General features: G+C 47.4%; 1 protein-coding gene across 2 annotated transcripts in view; it reads right to left on the bottom strand.

The window, feature by feature from the left end:
* Nucleotides 1-25624, bottom strand: part of LOC139532758 (E3 ubiquitin-protein ligase HECW2-like) — a 68639-nt gene extending 43015 nt beyond the window's left edge. The window contains exons 1-10 of one of the 2 annotated variants that reach the window (XM_071330764.1): nucleotides 23599-25624; nucleotides 13646-13753; nucleotides 13209-13303; nucleotides 9671-9746; nucleotides 8727-8896; nucleotides 8152-8294; nucleotides 7866-7963; nucleotides 5959-6174; nucleotides 1148-2217; nucleotides 650-968 (exon numbers count right to left, since the gene is read on the bottom strand). In XM_071330764.1, coding sequence (XP_071186865.1) covers nucleotides 650-968; nucleotides 1148-2217; nucleotides 5959-6174; nucleotides 7866-7963; nucleotides 8152-8294; nucleotides 8727-8896; nucleotides 9671-9746; nucleotides 13209-13303; nucleotides 13646-13753; nucleotides 23599-23968 — 2665 coding nt within the window. In that variant the 5' untranslated portion in view covers nucleotides 23969-25624. The remainder of the gene's footprint in view (nucleotides 1-649; nucleotides 969-1147; nucleotides 2218-5958; nucleotides 6175-7865; nucleotides 7964-8151; nucleotides 8295-8726; nucleotides 8897-9670; nucleotides 9747-13208; nucleotides 13304-13645; nucleotides 13754-23598) is intronic. The other variant, XM_071330765.1, reaches the window with a different exon arrangement.
* Between the last annotated feature and the right edge of the window lie 322 nt (nucleotides 25625-25946).

Genomic DNA, 25946 nt, shown 5'->3' with positions numbered 1-25946 from the left:
TATGGAAGGACCATGAACACGTGTCCTCTATGGAAGGACCATGAACACATGTCCTCTATGGAAGGACCATGAACACGTGTCCTCTATGGAAGGACCATGAACACATGTCCTCTATGGAAGGACCATGAACACATGTCCTCTATGGAAGGACCATGAACACATGTCCAGCTGAACATTCCAAACATGCCTCTGAAGACCTAACGGCAAACCGGTGGCAGGTCAACTATGTTAGCTAGTGCCGTCATGGACTTGAAAACAGATGTTTTTGAGCTTGGGTCATGGGAGCCAAAGACAGACCTAACCGGGTAGGATCAACTCACTGTCACAGCTTACTGTGAAATAAACACAAATTACTTCTTCAAAATTTGTGACAGGCACACGGAAAATTCACACACTTTCCACAACGCATTTTGTGTGTCTTACACACAAAGTGTGTACATTATGTTATACCCCCCCACCCATCCTCCCCGACCAACCTCCCTGCTATCGTTTCTGGCTTAAGTAATTGACTGTTTTATCTGGGATTGAAATACACTGTATACAAAATCGTGTACTGCACACACACGTTTGTGTACTTTTACTTTGTGCCTGTCACGAATTTCCAATAAGCAATTTGTGTGATACTGGGTTGCTGTGTCCTGTCTCTCACCTCCTGCCTCTCTGCCCTCCTCAGAGACACTCTGAGGAGAGTCGATTGGCCCGCTGGCCTCAGAAGACCGCGCCCCCTCCTCCTGAGACACGCCTCCAGACGCCTGCATGGACCTCCTCTGCCAGATCTCCCCACCCTCTTCTTCCTCATTGGCTGCTGCGCCGGCGGTCCTTGCTCCTGTGACATCAGAGGCCCCGCCCCCCTGGTCGGCAACGCTACTGGTCGTCGGGGGGGCTGCGATGGCACTTGCTCCTTCACTGGATGACTCCGACCCTTCCTCCTCAGCCTTGGGCGCCATTTCCTCTTCCTTCTGTCCCTTCTGAAAATAGAGCAAAGTATTCTTTATTGTTAAACTTTGTTTTGGCATTTAGCCTTCATCACTAAGATATGAACACATTTAGATGAACCTAAAGTTAAAATGTACAGTAATATACATGTGGTAGAGCTTTCTGTTAGATGGTGGACCTGCCCAGACCCTAGTCTGACAGCACCACTCACCTGAGTAGTGGATGTCTTCAGAACAGCAGGCAGTGAGTTCCTGAGGGGCCCCTGGGCTGCTGTGGTCCCTGAGATTGTTGGTTGCTGGCTGGCCTCAGTCCTGGCTGCCACAGCGTCCTCTGACACCTCCTGCACTGCAGTATTCGTCTCAGGTATTGGAGATAGAGGAGCTCCAGCCCCAGGAACAACCACAGATCCAGGTCTGGCCTCAGCTCCAACCCCAGGTCTGGCTACAGTTAGAGATCCAACCACAGCCATGGATCCAGCTCCAGAACCAGCCCCAGATCCAGCTCTATCCCCAGATCCAGCTCCAGTCCTCGCTTCAACTGCAACTCCAACCCCAGCCATGGATCCAGCCCCAGATCCAGCCCCATCTCCAGCTCTATCCCCAGATCCAGACCCATCTCCAGCTCTATCCCCAGATCCAGACCCATCTCCAGCTCTATCCCCAGATCCAGCCCCAGATCCAGACCCATCTCCAGCTCTATCCCCAGATCCAGCCCCAGATACAGCCCCATCTCCAGCTCTATCCCCAGATCCAGCCCCAGATCCAGCCCCATCTCCAGCTCTATCCCCAGATCCATCCCCATCTCCAGCCCCATCCCCAGATCCAGCCCCAGATCCAGCCCCATCTCCAGCTCCATCCCCAGATCCAGCCCCATCCCCAGCTCCATCTCCAGGTCCATCTCCAACCCCTGTCCCAGATTTTGTCCCCTGTGCTCCCTCAACCTCTCCCCTGTTTGCCTCTGTCCCCTCTTTCTCTTGTTTCCCCAGGCCCTGTTCGGAAGAGGCAGCTCCCTTCCCAAGCCCAGCCTGAACACCATTGGTCAGTGGCAGCAAGAGCTTCCTGTCATGTGGTGGATGGTCCCTGGGCGGCCCTGCCTCCTCGTCTTCATCAGAGTCTATATGCAGCATGGCGCTGAGTCGTGTGTTCGTGGGGAAACTGGACCTCAGCTTGGGTGACGTCGCGCCCAGGGGCCGCTCACCCGGGCCCTTAGGAGCTTCGATGGCATCCAGGTAGTCGTTGAGGGACACCTGTCGATGGGTGTGGCCGCCCGGGATTGCCAATCCTAGTTAGATTAGATTAGATATACTTTTATTGTCTGTAGTTCACAGAAATGTACTTTACGTACAGAAATCATTAAAAAACACCAACAAAAAGAGAAATTACCTGTAGACGGTTACATGAAACATACTAACAGTATGACGGTTACATGAAACATACTAACAGTATGACGGTTACATGAAACATACTAATAGTATGACGGTTACATGAAACATACTAACAGTATGACGGTTACATGAAACATACTAACAGTATGACGGTTACATGAAACATACTAACAGTATGACGGTTACATGAAACATACTAACAGTATGACGGTTACATGAAACATACTAACAGTATGACGGTTACATGAAACATACTAACAGTATGACGGTTACATGAAACATACTAACAGTATGACGGTTACATGAAACATACTAACAGTATGACGGTTACATGAAACATACTAACAGTATGACGGTTACATGAAACATACTAACAGTATGACGGTTACATGAAACATACTAACAGTATGACGGTTACATGAAACATACTAACAGTATGACAGTTACATGAAACATACTAACAGTATGACAGTTACATGAAACATACTAACAGTATGACAGTTACATGAAACATACTAACAGTGTGACGGTTACATGAAACATACTAACAGTATGACGGTTACATGAAACATACTAACAGTATGACGGTTACATGAAACACACTAACAGTATGACGGTTACATGAAACATACTAACACTATGACATGAAACATACTAATAGTATGACGGTTACATGAAACATACTAACAGTATGACGGTTACATGAAACATACTAATAGTATGACGGTTACATGAAACATACTAACAGTATGACGGTTACATGAAACATACTAACAGTATGACGGTTACATGAAACATACTAACAGTATGACGGTTACATGAAACATACTAATAGTATGACGGTTACATGAAACATACTAATAGTATGACGGTTACATGAAACATACTAACAGTATGACAGTTACATGAAACATACTAACAGTATGACGGTTACATGAAACATACTAACAGTATGACAGTTACATGAAACATACTAACAGTATGACAGTTACATGAAACATACTAACAGTATGACAGTTACATGAAACATACTAACAGTGTGACGGTTACATGAAACATACTAACAGTTACATGAAACATACTAACAGTATGACGGTTACATGAAACATACTAACAGTATGACGGTTACATGAAACATACTAACAGTATGACAGTTACATGAAACATACTAACAGTATGACAGTTACATGAAACATACTAACAGTATGACAGTTACATGAAACATACTAACAGTGTGACGGTTACATGAAACATACTAACAGTATGACGGTTACATGAAACATACTAACAGTATGACGGTTACATGAAACATACTAATAGTATGACGGTTACATGAAACATACTAACAGTATGACGGTTACATGAAACATACTAACAGTATGACGGTTACATGAAACATACTAACAGTATGACGGTTACATGAAACATACTAACAGTATGACAGTGACATGAAACATACTAACAGTATGACGGTTACATGAAACATACTAACAGTATGACAGTTACATGAAACATACTAACAGTATGACGGTTACATGAAACATACTAACAGTATGACGGTTACATGAAACATACTAACAGTATGACGGTTACATGAAACATACTAACAGTATGGCGGTTACATGAAACATACTAATAGTATGACAGTTACATGAAACATTCTAACACTATGACGGTTACATGAAACATACTAACAGTATGACGGTTACATGAAACATACTAACAGTATGACGGTTACATGAAACATTCTAACACTATGACGGTTACATGAAACATACTAACAGTATGACGGTTACATGAAACATACTAACAGTATGACAGTGACATGAAACATACTAACAGTATGACAGTTACATGAAACATACTAACAGTATGACAGTTACATGAAACATACTAACAGTATGACGGTTACATGAAACATACTAACAGTATGACGGTTACATGAAACATTCTAACACTATGACAGTGACATGAAACATACTAATAGTATGACGGTTACATGAAACATACTAACAGTATGACGGTTACATGAAACATAGTGACAGTATGACAGTTACATGAAACATACTAACAGTATGACAGTTACATGAAACATACTAATAGTATGACGGTTACATGAAACATACTAACAGTATGACGGTTACATGAAACATACTAACAGTATGACGGTTACATGAAACATTCTAACACTATGACAGTGACATGAAACATACTAATAGTATGACGGTTACATGAAACATACTAACAGTATGACAGTTACATGAAACATACTAACAGTATGACGGTTACATGAAACATACTAACACTATGACAATTACATGAAACATACTAACACTATGACAGTTACATGAAACATACTAACAGTATGACGGTTACATGAAACATACTAACAGTATGACAGTTACATGAAACATACTAATAGTATGACGGTTACATGAAACATACTAACACTATGACAATTACATGAAACATACTAACACTATGACAGTTACATGAAACATACTAACAGTATGACGGTTACATGAAACATACTAACAGTATGACAGTTACATGAAACATACTAATAGTATGACGGTTACATGAAACATACTAACAGTATGACAGTTACATGAAACATACTAACAGTATGACGGTTACATGAAACATACTAACAGTATGACGGTTACATGAAACATACTAACAGTATGACAGTTACATGAAACATACTAATAGTATGACGGTTACATGAAACATACTAACAGTATGACAGTTACATGAAACATACTAACAGTATGACGGTTACATGAAACATACTAACAGTATGACAGTTACATGAAACATACTAATAGTATGACGGTTACATGAAACATACTAACAGTATGACAGTTACATGAAACATACTAACAGTATGACGGTTACATGAAACATACTAACAGTATGACGGTTACATGAAACATACTAACAGTATGACGGTTACATGAAACATACTAACAGTATGACAGTTACATGAAACATACTAACAGTATGACGGTTACGTGAAACATACTAACAGTATGACGGTTACATGAAACATACTAACAGTATGACGGTTACATGAAACATACTAACAGTATGACAGTGACATGAAACATACTAACAGTATGACAGTGACATGAAACATACTAACAGTATGACAATTACATGAAACATACTAACAGTATGACGGTTACATGAAACATAGTGACAGTATGACAGTTACACGAAACATACTAACAGTTACATGAAACATTCTAACAGATACATGAAACATACTAACAGTATGACAGTTACATTAAACAGAGTGACAGTATGACAGTTACATGAAACATACTAACAGTTACATGAAACATACTAACAGTTACATGAAACATACTAACAGTTACATGAAACATACTAACAGTTACATGAAACATACTAACAGTATGACAGTTACATGAAACATACTAACAGTATGACAGTTACATGAAACAGAGTGACAGTATGACAGTTACATGAAACATACTAACAGTTACATGAAACATACTAACAGTTACATGAAACATACTAACAGTATGACAGTTACATGAAACATACAAATAAGAGTGACAGTTACATCAGACATACAGACAATCATAAAGACAACACAGCTTTAGGACTTTTACCCAGGACGTCTAGCTCGCCTACCGCCCCCCGGGCGTCACTCCAGACATCGTCTCCATCCCTGTGGACCTCTCCGTTGAGCAGGGAGGAGTAGGAACCTGTAGGAGAGGGGCCCCGGGCCCTGGAGGAAGGCTGGGGGTCTTCATCGTCAGAGGGGCTCCCAGGGTCCCCGTTCACTGACAAACCCAAGATGGAACCCATGGCATCAGGAGAGCCGTCTGTCAGGGAGGGAGGGAGGCAGGAAGGAGAAAACAGGTTTACCTTTAAAACTCACACACAGCATTTGGTTGATGGGTGTGTGACATTCAAAAGTCATGAATATAATATGTGATTTAGCAGACGCTTTAATCCAAATATATATAATCAGTCTAACATAAGCGGATCAACACAAAGCCTCTCCCTCTCAGATGTTATTACTTTAGTATGTCCTTCTGTCATGCCCTCTCCCATGCCCTCTCCCATGTCCTTACTGCCATGCCCTCTCCCATGTCCTTACTGCCATGCCTTCTCCCATGCCCTCTCCCATGTCCTTACTGCCATGCCCTCCCTCTCCCATGCCCTCTCCCATGCCCTCTCCCATGTCCTTACTGCCATGCCTTCTCCCATGCTCTCTCCCATGTCCTTACTGCCATGCCCTTACTGTCATGTCATTACCATCATGACCTTACTGCCATGCCCTCTCCCATGTCCTTACTCCCATGTCCTTACTGCCATGCCCTTACTGTCATGTCCTTACCATCATGTCCTTACTGCTATGCCCTCTCCCAGGTCCTTACCGTCATGCCCTTACCGTCATGTCCAGAGGTCAGGTCCTTACCCTCATGTCCAGAGGTCATGTCCTTACCGTCATGTCCAGAGGTCATGTCCTTACCGTCATGTCCAGAGGTCATGTCCTTACCGTCATGTCCAGAGGTCATGTCCTTACCGTCATGTCCAGAGGTCATGTCCTTACCATCATGTCCAGAGGACATGTCCTTACCGTCATGTCCAGAGGACATGTCCTTACTGTCATGTCCAGAGGACATGTCCTTACCATCATGTCCAGAGGTCATGCCCTTACCGTCATGTCCTTACTGCTATGCCCTCTCCCATGTCCTTACCGTCATGTCCAGAGGTCATGTCCTTACCGTCATGTCCAGAGGTCATGTCCTTACCGTCATGTCCAGAGGACATGTCCTTACTGTCATGTCCAGAGGACATGTCCTTACCGTCATGTCCAGAGGTCATGCCCTTACCGTCATGTCCTTACTGTCATGTCCAGAGGACATGTCCTTACCGTCATGTCCAGAGGTCATGTCCAGAGGGCATGTCCTTACTGTCATGTCCAGAGGACATGTCCTTACTGTCATGTCCAGAGGACATGTCCTTACCGTCATGTCCAGAGGTCATGTCCTTACTGTCATGTCCTTACTGTCATGTCCAGAGGATATGTCCTTACCGTCATGTCCAGAGGTCATGCCCTTACCGTCATGTCCTTACTGTCATGTCCAGAGGACATGTCCTTACCGTCATGTCCAGAGGTCATGTCCTTACCGTCATGTCCTTACTGTCATGTCCAGAGGTCATGTCCTTACCGTCATGTCCAGAGGTCATGTCCTTACCGTCATGTCCAGAGGTCATGTCCTTACCGTCATGTCCTTACCGTCATGTCCAGAGGGCATGTCCTTACTGTCATGTCCAGAGGGCATGTCCTTACCGTCATGTCCAGAGGTCATGTCCTTACCGTCCTTACCGTCATGTCCTTACCGTCATGTCCAGAGGTCATGTCCTTACCGTCATGTCCTTACCGTCATGTCCTTACCGTCATGTCCAGAGGGCATGTCCTTTCCGTCATGTCCAGAGGTCATGGCCTTACTGTCATGTCCAGAGGTCATGTCCTTACCGTCATGTCCAGAGGTCATGTCCTTACCGTCATGTCCAGAGGTCATGTCCACTCTGAACTGCAGCTGGCCGCTCACATGGTCCGTGGGCAGACGACGACACAGGGCATAGCTTAGCGGCTGGTCCCTGTGGATATAAACACACATTACAAACCATTCAGACTCAGCTGTAGGTCAACATGACCAATACATGGTTATTTAAACGTTACAATGATTACTATTGATTAAATAAGGTCTAGTTACTAAGGACAGTGCTGAAGCCGGTAAGAAATGTATCTCTGAGTGTGTGTGTGTTGTGGTTTCCAGTTGACTCACTCTGCATTAGGTCTCTCTAGCAGCCTCTGCACTGGGATGGTCAGCTGACCCAGGAAGCGCTTGATGATTGGTCGGCTTTTAGAAAACTTATCCTTCACCTCGATTTCCAAGACATCCGTCATCAGAGCCACAAATGTGTACTTCTGACAGAGAGAGAGAGAGAGAATTGGAAAGCATTATTTTACAGTGTATATATGTGTGTGTGTGAGAATATGTGTTTGCGCTCTAGCGTTTGTGCCTGTATGCCTGGATCTGTGTCTGTGTCTGTGTCTGTGTCTGTGTCTGTGTCTGTGTCTGTGTCTGTGTCTGTGTCTGTGTCTGTGTCTGTGTCTGTGTCTGTGTCTGTGTCTGTGTCTGTGTCTGTGTCTGTGTCTGTGTCTGTGTCTGTGTCCGTGTCCGTGTCCGTGTCCGTGTCCGTGTCCGTGTCCGTGTCCGTGTCCGTGTCCGTGTCCGTGTCCGTGTCCGTGTCCGTGTCCGTGTCCGTGTCCGTGTCCGTGTCCGTGTCCGTGTGTGTCCGTGTGTGTCCGTGTGTGTGTGTGTGTCCGTGTGTGTGTGTGTGTGTGTGTGTGTATCACCTCTCCGGGCCAGACAGGGTTGGTGGTGTTAGATATGATGGCGGAGCGGCGTTCCTGTCCGTGGTGGGTGAAGGTGGGGAAGCCACTCTTCTTCCCAGGATGGATGGACATCTTCAGGTAGGGGTCAGGGTTAAAGAACATCCCCTTCTTCAGACCCAACGCACGGATATCTATAGAGAAAGACACATACCATGTATACTGTAAATATACTGTAAATATACCGTAAATATACTGTAAATATATAAAGCTCATGGGTATCTACACAGATACAGCTGTGGAGTTATACCATATACACACACAGAATAATGAAATAATACATTTATTTTAAACACAATAGGATCTCTACAGAGAGACTCAGAGAGAGCTCTACTTCATAATGTATACCAGGGGTCGGTAGACAACTCTGGTCCAGGAGGGCCTGTATACCAGGGGTCGGTAGACAACTCTGGTCCAGGAGTGACTGTATACCAGGGGTCGGTAGGCAACTCTGGTCCAGGAGTGACTGTATACCAGGGGTCGGTAGGCAACTCTGGTCCAGGAGTGACTGTATACCAGGGGTCGGTAGGCAACTCTGGTCCAGGAGTGACTGTATACCAGGGGTCGGTAGGCAACTCTGGTCCAGGAGTGACTGTATACCAGGGGTCGGTAGGCAACTCTGGTCCAGGAGTGTCTGTATACCAGGTGTCGGTAGACAACTCTGGTCCAGGAGTGACTGTATACCAGGGGTCGGTAGGCAACTCTGGTCCAGGAGTGACTGTATACCAGGGGTCGGTAGACAACTCTGGTCCAGGAGTGTCTGTATACCAGGGGTCGGTAGACAACTCTGGTCCAGGAGTGCTTGACAAGAGGTCAAGTGCAGTAACACATCTCAACCACAGGGAGGCAGTGCAGATCACACCAGACCAGTGTAGATTGAGACAAGCTACCAATCAACAATAACTGACCTGATAAAGTGAAGCTGACGAGTTTCCGACAGTTCTCTGTCACTGATTGGCCCTCAGCTTGACCCTCGGCTCTAACCTGGCAAGGAAACAACCAATGGGAGATGAGCTGTGACGGGAACTCAACCAATGAGAGATGTTAGTATAGGACAAGATAATACCACAGACATGAGACTTGTGGTTGAGGGTCAACAAGACTGGAAAATATACCATCAACACAGAGCAGTACAGCACAGTGGAACAATGAGATATTTTGGAGAGTGATATATAGGAGGGTCAGAGAGAGAGATCAGGTGGACTGGGCATCTGGTAATCTGTCAAATCCTGTCATAAAACCAACATGGCTGCCTGCCAGACGCTTCCTCCGATTGGAAGATTAACGCTCTGAATTTCATATCAAATTAATTTGTGCCAGCTGGTATTAGTGAACTCAGGAAGTGATAGGGATGAAGGGAGGGAAGGAGAAGGAGAGGGGGAGGTTTGGAGGGTGGGAGAGGGGTAGGGGGGTAGGGATGGAGGGAGGGAGGGAGGGAGAGGGGGAGGTTTGGAGGGTGGGAGAGGGGTAGGGGGGTAGGGATGGAGGGAGGGAGGGAGGGAGGGAGAGGGGGAGGTTTGGTGGGATGGAGGGAGGAAGGGAGAGGGGGGTAGAGGAGAAAGAGAGGAGGGAGGGAGGGGGGAGAGAGGAGTGGAGAGAGAGATGGAGGGGGTGGAGAGAGAGAGAGGGGGTGGAGAGAGAGAGAGAGAGAGAGAGAGAGAGAGAGAGAGAGAGAGAGAGAGAGAGAGAGAGAGAGAGAGAGAGAGAGAGAGAGAGAGAGAGAGAGAAAACACCATTCTAAATACAACCTATATTTATGTTTATTTATTTTCCCTTTTGTACTATTTGCACATCATTACAACACTGAATATAGACATAATATGACATTTGAAATGTCTATTATTTTGTTAATTTGTATTGTTATTTCACTTTTGACACATTCAGATTGACACATTCGGATTGATATCTAATATAGTCCAACTGATACATTCAGAGTGATATCTAATATAGTCCAACTGACACATTCAGATTGATATCTAATATAGTCCAACTGATACATTCAGATTGATATCTAATATAGTCCAACTGACACATTCAGATTGATATCTAATATAGTCCAACTGACACATTCAGAGTGATATCTAATATAGTCCAACTGATACATTCAGAGTGATATCTAATATAGTCCAACTGATACATTCAGATTGATATCTAATATAGTCCAACTGACACATTCAGATTGATATCTAATATAGTCCAACTGATACATTCAGATTGATATCTAATATAGTCCAACTGATACATTCAGAGTGATATCTAATATAGTCCAACTGACACATTCAGAGTGATATCTAATATAGTCCAACTGACACATTCAGAGTGATATCTAATATAGTCCAACTGATACATTCAGATTGATATCTAATATAGTCCAACTGACATATTCAGATTGATATCTAATATAGTCCAACTGACACATTCAGATTGATATCTAATATAGTCCAACTGACATATTCAGATTGATATCTAATATAGTCCAACTGACACATTCAGATTGATATCTAATATAGTCCAACTGACATATTCAGATTGATATCTAATATAGTCCAACTGACATATTCAGATTGATATCTAATATAGTCCAACTGACACATTCAGAGTGATATCTAATATAGTCCAACTGATACATTCAGAGTGATATCTAATATAGTCCAACTGACACATTCAGAGTGATATCTAATATAGTCCAACTGACACATTCAGATTGATATCTAATATAGTCCAACTGACATATTCAGATTGATATCTAATATAGTCCAACTGATCCATTCAGATTGATATCTAATATAGTCCAACTGATACATTCAGAGTGATATCTAATATAGTCCTACTGACATATTCAGATTGATATCTAATATAGTCCAACTGATCCATTCAGATTGATATCTAATATAGTCCAACTGATACATTCAGAGTGATATCTAATATAGTCCAACTGACATATTCAGATTGATATCTAATATAGTCCAACTGATACATTCAGATTGATATCTAATATAGTCCAACTGATACATTCAGAGTGATATCTAATATAGTCCAACTGACATATTCAGATTGATATCTAATATAGTCCAACTGATACATTCAGAGTGATATCTAATATAGTCCAACTGACATATTCAGATTGATATCTAATATAGTCCAACTGATACATTCAGATTGATATCTAATATAGTCCAACTGATACATTCAGAGTGATATCTAATATAGTCCAACTGACATATTCAGATTGATATCTAATATAGTCCAACTGATACATTCAGATTGATATCTAATATAGTCCAACCGATACATTCAGAGTGATATCTAATATAGTCCAACTGACATATTCAGATTGATATCTAATATAGTCCAACTGATACATTCAGATTGATATCTAATATAGTCCAACTGATACATTCAGAGTGATATCTAATATAGTCCAACTGACATATTCAGATTGATATCTAATATAGTCCAACTGATACATTCAGAGTGATATCTAATATAGTCCAACTGATACATTCAGATTGATATCTAATATAGTCCAACTGATACATTCAGATTGATATCTAATATAGTCCAACTGACATATTCAGATTGATATCTAATATAGTCCAACTGATACATTCAGATTGATATCTAATATAGTCCAACTGATACATTCAGAGTGATATCTAATATAGTCCAACTGACATATTCAGATTGATATCTAATATAGTCCAACTGATACATTCAGATTGATATCTAATATAGTCCAACTGATACATTCAGAGTGATATCTAATATAGTCCAACTGACATATTCAGATTGATATCTAATATAGTCCAACTGATACATTCAGATTGATATCTAATATAGTCCAACTGATACATTCAGATTGATATCTAATATAGTCCAACTGATACATTCAGAGTGATATCTAATATAGTCCAACTGATCCATTCAGATTGATATCTAATATAGTCCAACTGATACATTCAGAGTGATATCTAATATAGTCCAACTGACATATTCAGATTGATATCTAATATAGTCCAACTGACACATTCAGATTGATATCTAATATAGTCCAACTGACACATTCAGAGTGATATCTAATATAGTCCAACTGACACATTCAGATTGATATCTAATATAGTCCAACTGACACATTCAGAGTGATATCTAATATAGTCCAACTGACACATTCAGATTGATATCTAACACACACACACACACACACACACACACACACACACACACACACACACACACACACACACACACACACACACACACACACACACACACACACACACACACACACACACACACACACACACACACACACACACACACACACACACACACACATCTCTCTCTACACAACCAGATAAGCTTGCCTAAGATGCAGCTACACCATCTGGCATACAGTTACTTGATACATAAAAACTCCTTCATAAACAGACAGACAGACAGACTCACAGGAAGTCCTGGGTTGTTGACGGTGATGCAGGGGGTTGTTGCTCTCAGGCCACCACTCACTCCATGGTAGTACTTAAAGCAGATCTTAGTCTCAGCTGAGGAAAGAACACACACACAGACAGCTGCTATTGTTCTAATCATCCTGAACACACACACACACAGCTTCTATTGTTCTAATCATCCTGAACACACACACAGACAGCTGCTATTGTTCTAATCATCCTGAACACACACACACACAGCTTCTATTGTTCTAATCATCCTGAACACACACACACACAGCTTCTATTGTTCTAATCATCCTGAACACACACACAGACAGCTTCTATTGTTCTAATCATCCTGAACACACACAAACAGTCCTTCATAAACATTAACACACACACACAATACACACACACACACACACACGTATGACACACACACACTATACTCACGCTCCATGAAGTAAGGTCCAGGCTCCAGCCTCCAGACGATCTGTCCTCTCTGGGTGCCGTTCACCCCGCGGTTCTTAGAGTCCCACACGTTGGCAGGACACGTCTCATCTGGGGAGGGGACACACACAGTCACATCACTGATATAGGCTGTAACAGTGCTGACTTAGGCCATAACACAACTGACAGCCCCATACATTGGCAGGACACGTCTCATCAACAGTTTTACTGAATCAGACGTAACACAACTGACAGCCCCATACATTGGCAGGACACGTCTCATCAACAGGTTTACTGAATCAGACGTAACACAACTGACACGTGTTATTTATAAATGTTTTATTGTTATTTCACCTTTATTTAGTAACGAGGCAAGTCGGTTAAGAAACAAGTCTTATTTACAATGACGGCCGACCCCGGGTCAAACCCGAACGACGCTGGGACAACTGTGCGCTGCCCTATGGGACTCCCAATCACAGCCGGATGTGATACAGCCTTGATTCGAACCCGGGACTGTAGTGACGCCTCTTGCATTGAGGTGCCTAAGACCGCTGTGCCACTCGGGAGCCCAACAGTACTAATGACAGGCAGAAACCAAGCTGAAACAGGCCCTAACACTACTGATGTAGACGGTCAGAGAACTGACACACACCATGACGCAACTGACAGGCCTTAATGTACTGCTGTAACCTAGTGTAACAGTAGCTGATGCTGTAACCTAGTGTAACAGTAGCTGATGCTGTAACCTAGTGTAACAGTAGCTGATGCTGTAACCTAGTGTAACAGTATCTGATGCTGTAACCTAGTGTAACAGTAGCTGATGCTGTAACCTAGTGTAACAGTAGCTGATGCTGTAACCTAGTGTAACAGTATCTGATGCTGTAACCTAGTGTATCTGATGCTGTAACCTAGTGTAACACTAGCTGATGTTGTAACCTAGTGTAACAGTAGCTGATGATGTAACCTAGTGTAACAGTAGCTGATGCTGTAACCTAGTGTAACAGTAGCTGATGCTGTAACCTAGTGTATCTGATGATGTAACCTAGTGTAACACTAGCTGATGCTGTAGCCTAGTGTAACAGTAGCTGATGCTGTAACCTAGTGTAACAGTAGCTGATGCTGTAACCCAGTGTAACAGTAGCTGATGCTGTAACCTAGTGTAACAGTAGCTGATGCTGTAACCTAGTGTAACAGTAGCTGATGCTGTAACCCAGTGTAACAGTAGCTGATGCTGTAACCTAGTGTAACAGGAGCTGATGATGTAACCTAGTGTAACAGGAGCTGATGCTGTAACCTAGTGTATCTGATGCTGTAACCTAGTGTAACAGTAGCTGATGCTGTAACCCAGTGTAACAGTATCTGATGCTGTAACCCAGTGTAACAGTAGCTGATGCTGTAACCTAGTGTAACAGTAGCTGATGCTGTAACCTAGTGTAACAGTAGCTGATGCTGTAACCTAGTGTAACAGTAGCTGATGCTGTAACCTAGTGTAACAGTAGCTGATGCTGTAACCTAGTGTAACAGTAGCTGATGCTGTAACCTAGTGTAACAGGAGCTGATGCTGTAACCTAGTGTAACAGTAGCTGATGCTGTAACCTATTATAACCTAGTGTATCTGATGCTGTAACCTATTATAACCTAGTGTATCTGATGCTGTAACCTAGTCAAGCAGTAGCTGCTACAGATACTATGGTCACTTTCCTGTTGTCATTGAGCTGTGTAGGATGACAAACGTCTGACATAGTCCATGTATCATTCAGACAGTGTGTGACAGATGTTTGTGTGTGTGTGTGTGGTGTATCTGTCACTCAGATAGTATGTGACAGAGTTGACCATGATGAATATGTCTCCTGTGTTATCACCCAGTCTCCCCTCAGAGCCACGACTCAACTCACACCATGTCACAATCAATAACAAGATGGCCTGGACAGGATCCAGGCCAGGGTGGCAAGTGATAACAGTCACAAGTCACAAGTCTCACACACACACACACACACACACACACACACACACACACACACACACACACACACACACACACACACACACACACACACACACACACACACACACACACACACACACACACACACACACACACACACACACACACACACACACACACACACACACACACACACAGACACACACACACACAGACAGGGTTGGGGAGTAACCGATAACATATCATCTGATTTACAAAAAACTGTAACTGTAATGAATTACATTAACCAGCTAAAATATTGTAATCAGATTACAGATACTTTTGAAAAACTACATAATTACTTCTTGGATTACTTTTATATTCAGAAAGGAAGTGAAAAAATACATTATGACCCCTTTCTGTTTTCTCAATGACATTCAATTCAGCATTGAAAAAAGGGTACAGGTTTAAGTTTGTTCCACCTGAGAGAGTCTGACTACAAGTCAGAGACCACTATGATGACACACCAGCACTATGTTCACACTACCTCCCCAGAGGCTCTGCATATTTAATGAATAACCCAGGTAATGTCAGGAGAGGAGGATGGAGTGATGGAGGAGAGAGAGGAGGATGGAGTGATGGAGGAGAGAGAGGAGGATGGAGTGATGGAGGAGAGGAGGATGAGTGATGGAGGGGTTAGAGAGAGGAGGATGGAGTGATGGAGGGGTTAGAGAGAGGAGGATGAGTGATGGAGGGGGAGAGAGAGGAGGATGGAGTGATGGAGGGGTTAGAGGAGGATGGAGTGATGGAGGAGAGAGAGGAGGATGGAGTGATGGAGGAGAGAGAGGAGGATGGAGTGATGGAGGAGAGGAGGATGAGTGATGGAGGGGGAGAGAGAGGAGGATGGAGTGATGGAGGGGTTAGAGAGAGGAGGATGAGTGATGGAGGGGGAGAGAGAGGAGGATGGAGTGATGGAGGGGTTAGAGAGAGGAGGATGAGTGATGGAGGGGGAGAGAGGAGGATGAGAGAGGAGGATGGAGTGATGGAGGGGGAGAGAGAGGAGGATGGAGCGATGGAGGAGATGAGAGAGAGGGGAGGCAGGACATACGGTAGGTGCCGGTAATGGAGCCGTGTTGGCTCCAGGGCAGGGGTGGATGGCCCAGGGCCAGAATGATGCATCTCTCTGGGGGACACATCTCAGGTCTTTCCCCCGCCCCGGTCAATACCTCCACACACAGAGCCTGGTGTAGAGAGTGGATGGATCGCCTTTCACTGGCCATCACTCTCTCTACTGGCTGCTGCTGACACTATCGTGTTCAGGATGTGTGTATGAGTATGTGTGTGTGTGTGTGTGTGTGTGTGTGTGTGTGTGTGTGTGTGTGTGTGTGTGTGTGTGTGTGTGTGTGTGTGTGTGTGTGTGTGTGTGTGTGTGTGTGTGTGTGTGTGTGTGTGTGTGTGTGTGTGTGTGTGTGTGGCAGGAAGTGCCCTCTGATAGCAGGCTGATGATAATGAGAAGATAATTAAAGAACTGAAGCTGACACCACTACTCTCTACTGTCCAGGATGTACAGATGTCCACTACTCTCTACTGTCCAGGATGTACAGAAGACCACTATTCACTACTGTCCAGGATGTACAGAAGTCCACTATTCACTACTGTCCAGGATGTACAGAAGTCCACTATTCACTACTGTCCAGGATGTACAGAAGACCACTACTCACTATTGTCCAAAAGTCCAGGCAGAAAGGCACACAACTGTCTATATAAGGTCCCACAGTTGACCGTGCATGTCAGACTGAAAATCAAACCGTGAGGTCGAAAGAATTGTCCGTAGAGCTCCGTGACAGGATTGTGTAGAGGCACAGATCTGGGGAAGGGTACCAAAATATTTCTGCAGCATTGAAGGTACCCAAGAACACAGTGGCCTCCATCCTTCTTAAATTGAAGATGTTTGGAGCCACCAAGATCTTCCTAGAGCTTGCTGCCCGGCCAAACTGAGCCATTGGGGAGAAGGGCCTTGGTCAGGGAGGTGACCAAGAACCCAATGGAAAACTCTGACAGAGCTCCAGAGGTCCTCTGTGGAGATGGGAGAACCTTCCAGAAGGACAACAGTCTCTGCAGCACTCCACCAATCAGGGCTTTATGGTAGAGTGGCCAGATGGATGCCACTCCTCAGTAAAATGCACGATAGCCTGCTTGCAGTTTGCCAAAAAGCACCTAAAAGGACTCAGACCATGAGAAACAAGATTCTCTGGTCTGATGAAACCAATATTAAACTCTTTGGCCTGAAAGCCAAGTGTCACGCCTGGAAGAAACCTGGTACCATCCCTTTGGTGAAGCATGGTGGTGGCAACATCATGCTGTGGGGATGTTCATCAGTATCAGGGACTGGGAGACTAGTCAGGATCGAGGGAAAGATGAACGGAGCAAAGTACAGAGAGATCCTTAATGAAAACCTGCTCCAGAGTGCTCAGGACCTCAGACTGGGGCGAAGGTTCACCTTCCAACAGAACAACCACCCTAAGCACACAGCCAAGACAACGCAGGTGTGCCTTCAGGACAAGTCTCTGAATGTCCTTGAGTGGCCCAGCCGGAGCCCGGACTTGAACCCGAGCGAACATCTCTGGAGACCTGAAAATAGCTGTGCAGCAATGCTCCCCAACCATCTGACAGAGCTTGAGAGGATCTGCAGAGAAAAATGGGAGAATCTCCCCAAATACAGGTGTGCCAAGCTTGTAGCATCATACCCAAGAAGACTCGAGGCTGTAATCGCTGCCAAAGGTGCTTAAACAAAGTACTGAGTAAAGGGTCTGAATACTTATGTAAATGTGCCATTCGTTTTTTTTTATTATACATTTGAAAACATTTCTTAAAACCTGTTTTTGCTTTGTCATTATGTGGTATTGTGTGTAAATTGATGAGGGGGGGAAAAAGGTTTTATTCAATTTTAGAATAAGGCTGTAACGTAACAAAATGTGGAAAACAAGGCTGGTCATGGCTCACACCAACACCATTATCCCACAAACTGGGGCCAAGCTTCCTGCCATCCGGGACCTCTATATCAGGTGGTGTTAGAGGAAGGTCCTAAAAATTGTCAAAGACTCCAGCCACCCTAGCCATAGACTGTTCTCTCTGCTACCGCACGGCAAGCGGCACCCGAGCGCCAAGTTTAGGTCCAAAAGGCTTCTTAACAGCTTCTACACCCAAGCCATAAGACTCCTGAACAGCTAATCAAATGGCTACCCACAATAATTGCATCAATCCCCTCTTCTCTTCTCCTGTCCTTCCCTCCTCTTCCCCTCCCCTCCTCTCCTGTCCTTCCCTCCTCTTCCCCTCCCGTCCTCTCCTGTTCTTCCCTCCCCTCCTCTCCTGTCCTTCCCTCCTCTTCCCCTCCCCTCCCCTCCTCTCCTCTCCTGTCCTTCCCTCCTCTTCCCCTCCCCTCCCCTCCCCTCCTCTCCTGTCCTTCCCTCCCCTCCCCTCCTCTCCTCTCCTCTCCTCTCCTCTCCTCTCCTCTCCTCTCCTCTCCTGTCCTTCCCTCCTCTTCCCCTCCCCTCCCCTCCTCTCCTGTCCTTCCCTCCTCTTCCCCTCCCGTCCTCTCCTGTTCTTCCCTCCCCTCCTGTCCTTCCCTCCTCTTCCCCTCCCCTCCCCTCCCCTCCTCTCCTCTCCTTCCCTCCTCTTCCCCTCCCCTCCCCTCCTCTCCTCTCCTGTCCTTCCCTCCTCTTCCCCTCCCCTCCCCTCCTCTTCCCCTCCTCCTCCTCTCCTCTCCTGTCCTTGCCTCCTCTTCCCCTCCTCCTCCTCCCCCCCCCCCTTTTACGCTGCTGCTACTCTCTGTTGCTACTGTTATTTTACTGCTGCTATTTAATTATTTGTTACTTTTATTTCATATTGTTTACTTAACACTTATTTTTCTTAAAACTGCATTGTTGGTTAAGGGCTTGTAAGTAAGCATTTCACTGTAAGGTCTACGACCTGTTGTATTCGGCGCATGTGACAAATACAATTTCATTTGAAAAAGTCAAGAGGTCTGAATACTTTCTGAATGCACTGTAGCTAATACACACACACATTATGTACACACACACACAAACACAGCACCAGGAGAGGACACACACACACACACATTATGCACATAAACACAACGTTTGCCAGGAGAGGACACACACATACACACTGACACTGTGATTATCTCAGCCTGCCTGGCTGTGGTCCAGTGTATTCATCACTTGCACTTTTCTCACTGCTCATCACGTAGTGCCACAAAACACACACACACACACACACACACACACACACACACACACACACACACACACACACACACACACACACACACACACACACACACACACACACACACACACACACACACACACACACACACACACACACAGCACCAGGGATAAGTAATTAAACTTGATCGTCAGGGTGAGAAAAGGAAAGAGACAGCGATATGAGAAAGAAAGGATGGGAAGAGGAGGCGACAGGAGAGGAGGAGGGGAAGAGGAGAGGAGGTGAGGCGAGGGAAGGAGGTGAGGCGATGGGAGAGGAGGGAAGAGGAGGAGGGGAAGAGGAGAGGAGGTGAGGCGAGGGAAGGAGGTGAAGCGACGGGAGAGGAGGGAAGAGGAGGAGGGGAAGAGGAGAGGAGGTGAGGCGAGGGAAGGAGGTGAAGCGACGGGAGAGGAGGGAAGAGGAGGAGGGGAAGAGGAGAGGAGGTGAGGCGAGGGAAGGAGGTGAGGCGACGGGAGAGGAGGGGAAGAGGAGAGGAGGTGAGGCGAGGGAAGGAGGTGAGGCGACGGGAGAGGAGGGAAGAGGGGGAGGGGAAGAGGAGAGGAGGTGAGGCGAGGGGAGGGGAGGGGAGGAGGTGAGGCGACGGGAGAGGAGGGGAAGAAGAGGAGGGGAAGAGGAGAGGAGGTGAGGCGAGGGAAGGAGGTGAGGCGACGGGAGAGGAGGGAAGAGGAGGAGGGGAAGAGGAGAGGAGGTGAGGCGAGGGAAGGAGGTGAGGCGACGGGAGAGGAGGGGAAGAGGAGGAGGGGAAGAGGAGAGGAGGTGAGGCGAGGGAAGGAGGTGAGGGGACGGGAGAGGAGGGGAAGAGGAGGAGGGGAAGAGGAGAGGAGGTGAGGCGACGGGAGAGGAGGAGAAGAAGAGGAAAGGAGGTGAGACGAGGGAAGGAGGTGAGGCGACGGGAGAGGAGGTAAGAGGAGGAGGGGAAGAGGAGAGGAGGTGAGGCGAGGGGAGGAGGTGAGGCGAGGGAAGGAGGTGAGGCGACGGGAGAGGAGGGAAGAGGAGGAGGGGAAGAGGAGAGGAGGTGAGGCGAGGGAAGGAGGTGAGGCGACGGGAGAGGAGGGAAGAGGAGGAGGGGAAGAGGAGAGGAGATGGGGCGAGGGAAGGAGGTGAGGTGACGGGAGAGGAGGGGAAGAAGAGGAGGGGAAGAGGAGAGGAGGTGAGGCGAGGGAAGGAGGTGAGGCGACGGGAGAGGAGGGAAGAGGAGGAGGGGAAGAGGAGAGGAGGCGAGGGAAGGAGGTGAGGCGACGGGAGAGGAGGGGAAGAAGAGGAGGGGAAGAGGAGAGGAGGTGAGGCGAGGGAAGGAGGTGAGGCGAGGGGAGAGGAGGGGAAGAGGAGGAGGGGAAGAGGAGAGGAGGTGAGGCGAGGGAAGGAGGTGAGGCGACGGGAGAGGAGGGAAAGAGGAGGAGGGGAAGAGGAGAGGAGGTGAGGCGAGGGGAGGGGAGGAGATGAGGCGAGGGAAGGAGGTGAGGCGGGGGAAGAGGAGGGAAGAGGAGGAGGGGAAGAGGAGAGGAGGTGAGGCGAGGGAAGGAGGTGAGGCGACGGGAGAGGAGGGGAAGAAGAGGAGGGGAAGAGGAGAGGAGGTGAGGCGAGGGAAGAAGGTGAGGCGATGGGAGAGGAGGGGAAGAGGAGGGGAAGAGGAGAGGAGGTGAGGCGAAGGGAGGCGGTGAGGCGAGGGGAGAGGAGGGAAGAGGAGAGGAGGTGAGGCGAGGGGAGGAGGTGAGGCGAGGGGTGAGGCTTTATTGCCTTAACTCCCTTATCTTACCTCATTTGCACTCACTGTATATAGACTTTTTATTTTATTTTGTTCTACTGTATGTTTGTTTACTCCATGTGTAACTCTGTGTTGTTGTATGTGTCGAATTGCTATGCTTTATCTTGGCCAGGTCGCAGTTGTAAATGAGAACTTGTTCTCAACTAGCCTACCTGGTTAAATAAAGGTGAAATAAATAACAGCATGATACAATTCTCTTATAATCTCAGGTGATGCTGACGTAATGCTTTCTCCTCCCTCCCCCATCCTCACCCTCTCACCCTCCCCCATCCTCACCCTCCCTCTCTCCCCCATCCTCACCCTCCCCCATCCTCACCCTCTCACCCTCCCTCCCTCCCCCATCCTCACCCTCTCTTCCTCCCTCCCTCCTCCCATCATTACCCTCTCCTCCTACCCCCTCTTCCTCCCTCCCTCCCCCATCCTCACCCTCCCCCATCCTCACCCTCCCTCCCTCCCCCATCCCCACCCTCTCACCCGCCCTCCCCCTCTCTTCCTCCCTCCCTCCTCCCATCATTACCCTCTCCTCCTACCCCCCTCTCCCCCCTCCCTCCCCCATCCTCTCATCCGACCTCCCTCCCCCATCCTCACCCGACCTCCCCATCCTCACCCTCTCATCTTACCTCCCTCATCCTCACCCTCCCTCCCTCCCCCATCATCACCCTCTCTCCCTCCCCCATCCTCACCCTCTCACCCACCCTACCTCCCCCATCCTCACCCTCTCATCCTACCTCCCTCCCCCATCCTCCTATCTCCCTCCCTCCCCCATCATCACCCTCTCTCCCTCCCCCATCCTCACCCTCTCACCCTCCCTCCCTCCCCCATCCTCACCCTCTCATCCTACCTCCCTCCCCCATCCTCCCCGTATCATCCTATCTCCCTCCCTCCCCCTCTCACCCTCCCTCCCTCCCCCATCCTCACACTATCACCCTCCCTCCCTCCCCCATCCTCACCCTCTCACCCAACCCACTCCCTCCCCCATCCTCCCCTTCTCATCCTACCTCCCCCCTCTCACCCTCCCTCCCTCCCCCATCCTCACCCTCTCATCCTACCTCCCTCCCTCCATCCTCACCCTCTCACCCAACCCACTCCCTCCCCCATCCTCCCCTTCTCATCCTACCTCCCCCCTGTCACCCTCCCTCCCTCCCCCATCCTCACCCTCTCATCCTACCTCCCTCCCTCCCCCCTCTCACCCTCCCTCCCCCATCCTCACCCTCTCACCCTCCCCCCTCCCATCCTCACCCTCTCACCCAACTCCCTCCCTCCCCCATCCTCCCCTTCTCATCCTACCTACCCCCTCTCTTCCTCCCTCCCTCCCCCATCCTCACCCTCTCATCCTACCCCCCCTCCCTCCCTCCCCCTCTCTTCCTCCCTCTCATCCTACCTCCCACTCCCCTCTCTTCCTGCCTCTCATCCTACCTCCCTCCCCCTCTCTTCCTCCCTCTCATCCTACCTACCTCCTTCCCTCCCTCTCATCCTCCCTCCCCCTCTCATCCTCCCTCTCATCCTACCTACCTCCTTCCCTCTACCCTCTCTTCCTCCCTCTCATCCTCCCTCCCTCCATCTCATTCTACCTCCCTCCCTCCATCTCATCCTACATCCCTCCCTCCCCCTCTCTCCCCTCTCATCCTCCCTCGCTCCTCCTCTCTTCATCCCTCTCTCTCTCCCTCAGCTCCCAGTCCATCAGTATTTAGCTTCATTCCCTTAACCTTGACAGTAGACATCTCAGCTGCTAGAAGTCATTTCCACATGGCCATGTGATTCCTCCAGTACTGAAGCCCTCTACTGTACACCCTCTCCTGCTCTGTTCTAAACATGTGTCCTTGGTCTCCATTGAGGATCTTGTTCTATGATTGATTTGTGTGTTTTTGAAATGTGAAGGTAGCTAAATGAATGTCCAACTTTCTGGGACAATAAAGGAAACTTTGACCCCCCTACCCCTTCTTCCCCTGAAGACCTAGTCCTCCCCCCGTGTCTCACCGATGTGGTAGAGTCCGATCCAGTCCGTGGCGTCCACTTCCTCCTTGATGTCCCAGTTGATGACCAGGTTTTGGCCCCGCCCCATCGTGAACTCGTATGTCGACGCAGTCAGCGATGACCTGCTCTCCGAGGTCACCAGGTCCGTGTCGCTATTGGCCCTTTGTAGCCCGCTGCCATGACCCTCTCCATGACCTCCGACCCCTGACCGTTCACCAGCTGACCTTTCCCCGCCGTGACCCCTAGGGCCGATGCCATCACCGCCCTGGGCTGAGAGGGAGCGCAGGTTTTCAGGGCTGAGAGTGTAGCGCATGTGGGGGTTGCGCCTCCTCACCACCAGGAGATGCTCACGAGCAGTGGGAGTGGTTGTCATGGTGACCACAGGGGAGGAGGGAGGAGGGGACTGGGGGTGAGATGGGGGGTGAGAGGGGTGATGGTGATGATGGGGGGAGTGGTGGTGATGGGAGGGGGAGGAAGGGTGGGGGCGGGGGGGGAGGACGGCCGTGGTGAGGGAGGGGCGAATGGTGGAGGTTGATCAGGGGAGGGGGGAGAACGGTGGGCCTCGCCCAAGGCTGGAGCCAGAGAGGATGGCCACAGGCCAGGAGGCTACAGCACAGGGCCAGACAGCCTGGTAGAGCCTACTAGAATCTAATAGAACACACTAGAACCTAACAGAACATACTAGAACCTAACAGAACATACTATAATCTAATAGAACATACTAGAACCTAACAGAACATACTAGAACCTAAGAGAACATACTAGCACCTAACAGAACATACTAGAACCTATTAGAACACACTAGAACCTAATAGAACATTCTAGAAGCTGACGCGCTAGCTACGGTCAGTAGAAGCCTGTAGATTGAATACTACAGTCTGGATCCAACAAGCAGCCAAGCCCAGACACAGGTCAGAGGTTAGCTAACACATCTCCACTTGTAAGGAGGTTGTCCCTTGCCACTCTGCCGATGCCTGCTCTTTGGAAGTCAAACATCAGTTTACTAAGGTGACTACTGTAAAGCACTTTGTGAGAAATGTTGTTGTAAAAAGGCTTTTATAAATAAAGTTTGATTGAGTGATTGTGGAATTTGAGGCCTGTGATCCAGTCTTTCTATCGGTTGAGATGGACAGGAAGTGAGGTGGGCTGATGCTGAAGTCACATCCTGTTCTCTCCTGTCCGGTCAGCGCTGGTCCAGCCCAGTTTCACATCAGAACATTTAGCTTCACTTCATTACCCAGTGGAGTGGTTCAAGATTTCAATCTAGGGATGACTCTCTAGGATGTTGGGAGGGGGGAGAGAGAGGGAGGGATGGGCTGTACCATGGCCCTTACATACAGGCCCCGAGGCTGCATGTTGGGAGGGGGGAGAGAAGGGAGGGAGGGGATGGGGGGGGGGGCGAAGCTCCTCTCTCCCCCTCGTCTGTTTGGGGAGGGGTGGAGGGGAAGGGTGTTGGACTGTAGTCTGGTTGGAACTAGGGTGGTCTGGGGTAGGATGTTGGATTGTAGTCTGGTTGGAACTAGGGTGGTCTGGGGTAGGATGTTGGATTGTAGTCTGGTTGGAACTAGGGTGGTCTGGGGTAGGATGTAGGATTGTAGTCTGGTTGGAACTAGGGTGGTCTGGGGTAGGATGTTGGATTGTAGTCTGGTTGGAACTAGGGTGGTCTGGGGTAGGATGTTGGATTGTAGTCTGGTTGGAACTAGGGTGGTCTGGGGTAGGATGTTGGATTGTAGTCTGGTTGGAACTAGGGTGGTCTGGGGTAGGATGTTGGATTGTAGTCTGGTTGGAACTAGGGTGGTCTGGGGTAGGATGTAGGATTGTAGTCTGGTTGGAACTAGGGTGGTCTGGGGTAGGATGTTGGATTGTAGTCTGGTTGGAACTAGGGTGGTCTGGGGTAGGATCTAGAGGTGGGCCAACTCTCCAGACCAATGTCTTGTCTTCTTCCAGGTGGGACAGAAAGGGGTGAGAGGGGGGAGAGAGGGAGACTGCAGGCCTGAGGTGGTGGTGGAGGTGATGAAGGGAGGTTGGACACCTGTGAGAGAAGGAGAGAGAGAGAGGGAGGGGGAGAAAGAGGGAGGGGACGTCAGAGATATAACATAACGCCCAGGATCAACCAATGACAGGAGAATGACAGGAACAACAGAAGCATTGTTTATCAGACTTGATCACCATCATTGCAACGGCATCACTAACACTTGATTTAGAACAGAACAATCTATCCCCAGCTTCCTAATCAACAGCATCACTAACACTTGATTTAGAACAGAACAATCTATCCCCAGCTTCCTAATCAACAGCATCACTAACACTTGATTTAGAACAGAACAATCTATCCCCAGCTTCCTAATCAA

This window comes from Salvelinus alpinus, chromosome 10 (assembly GCF_045679555.1).
Source record: "Salvelinus alpinus chromosome 10, SLU_Salpinus.1, whole genome shotgun sequence".
Classification (NCBI taxonomy): domain Eukaryota; kingdom Metazoa; phylum Chordata; class Actinopteri; order Salmoniformes; family Salmonidae; genus Salvelinus; species Salvelinus alpinus.
This window is presented reverse-complemented; position numbering and strand designations above follow the sequence as displayed.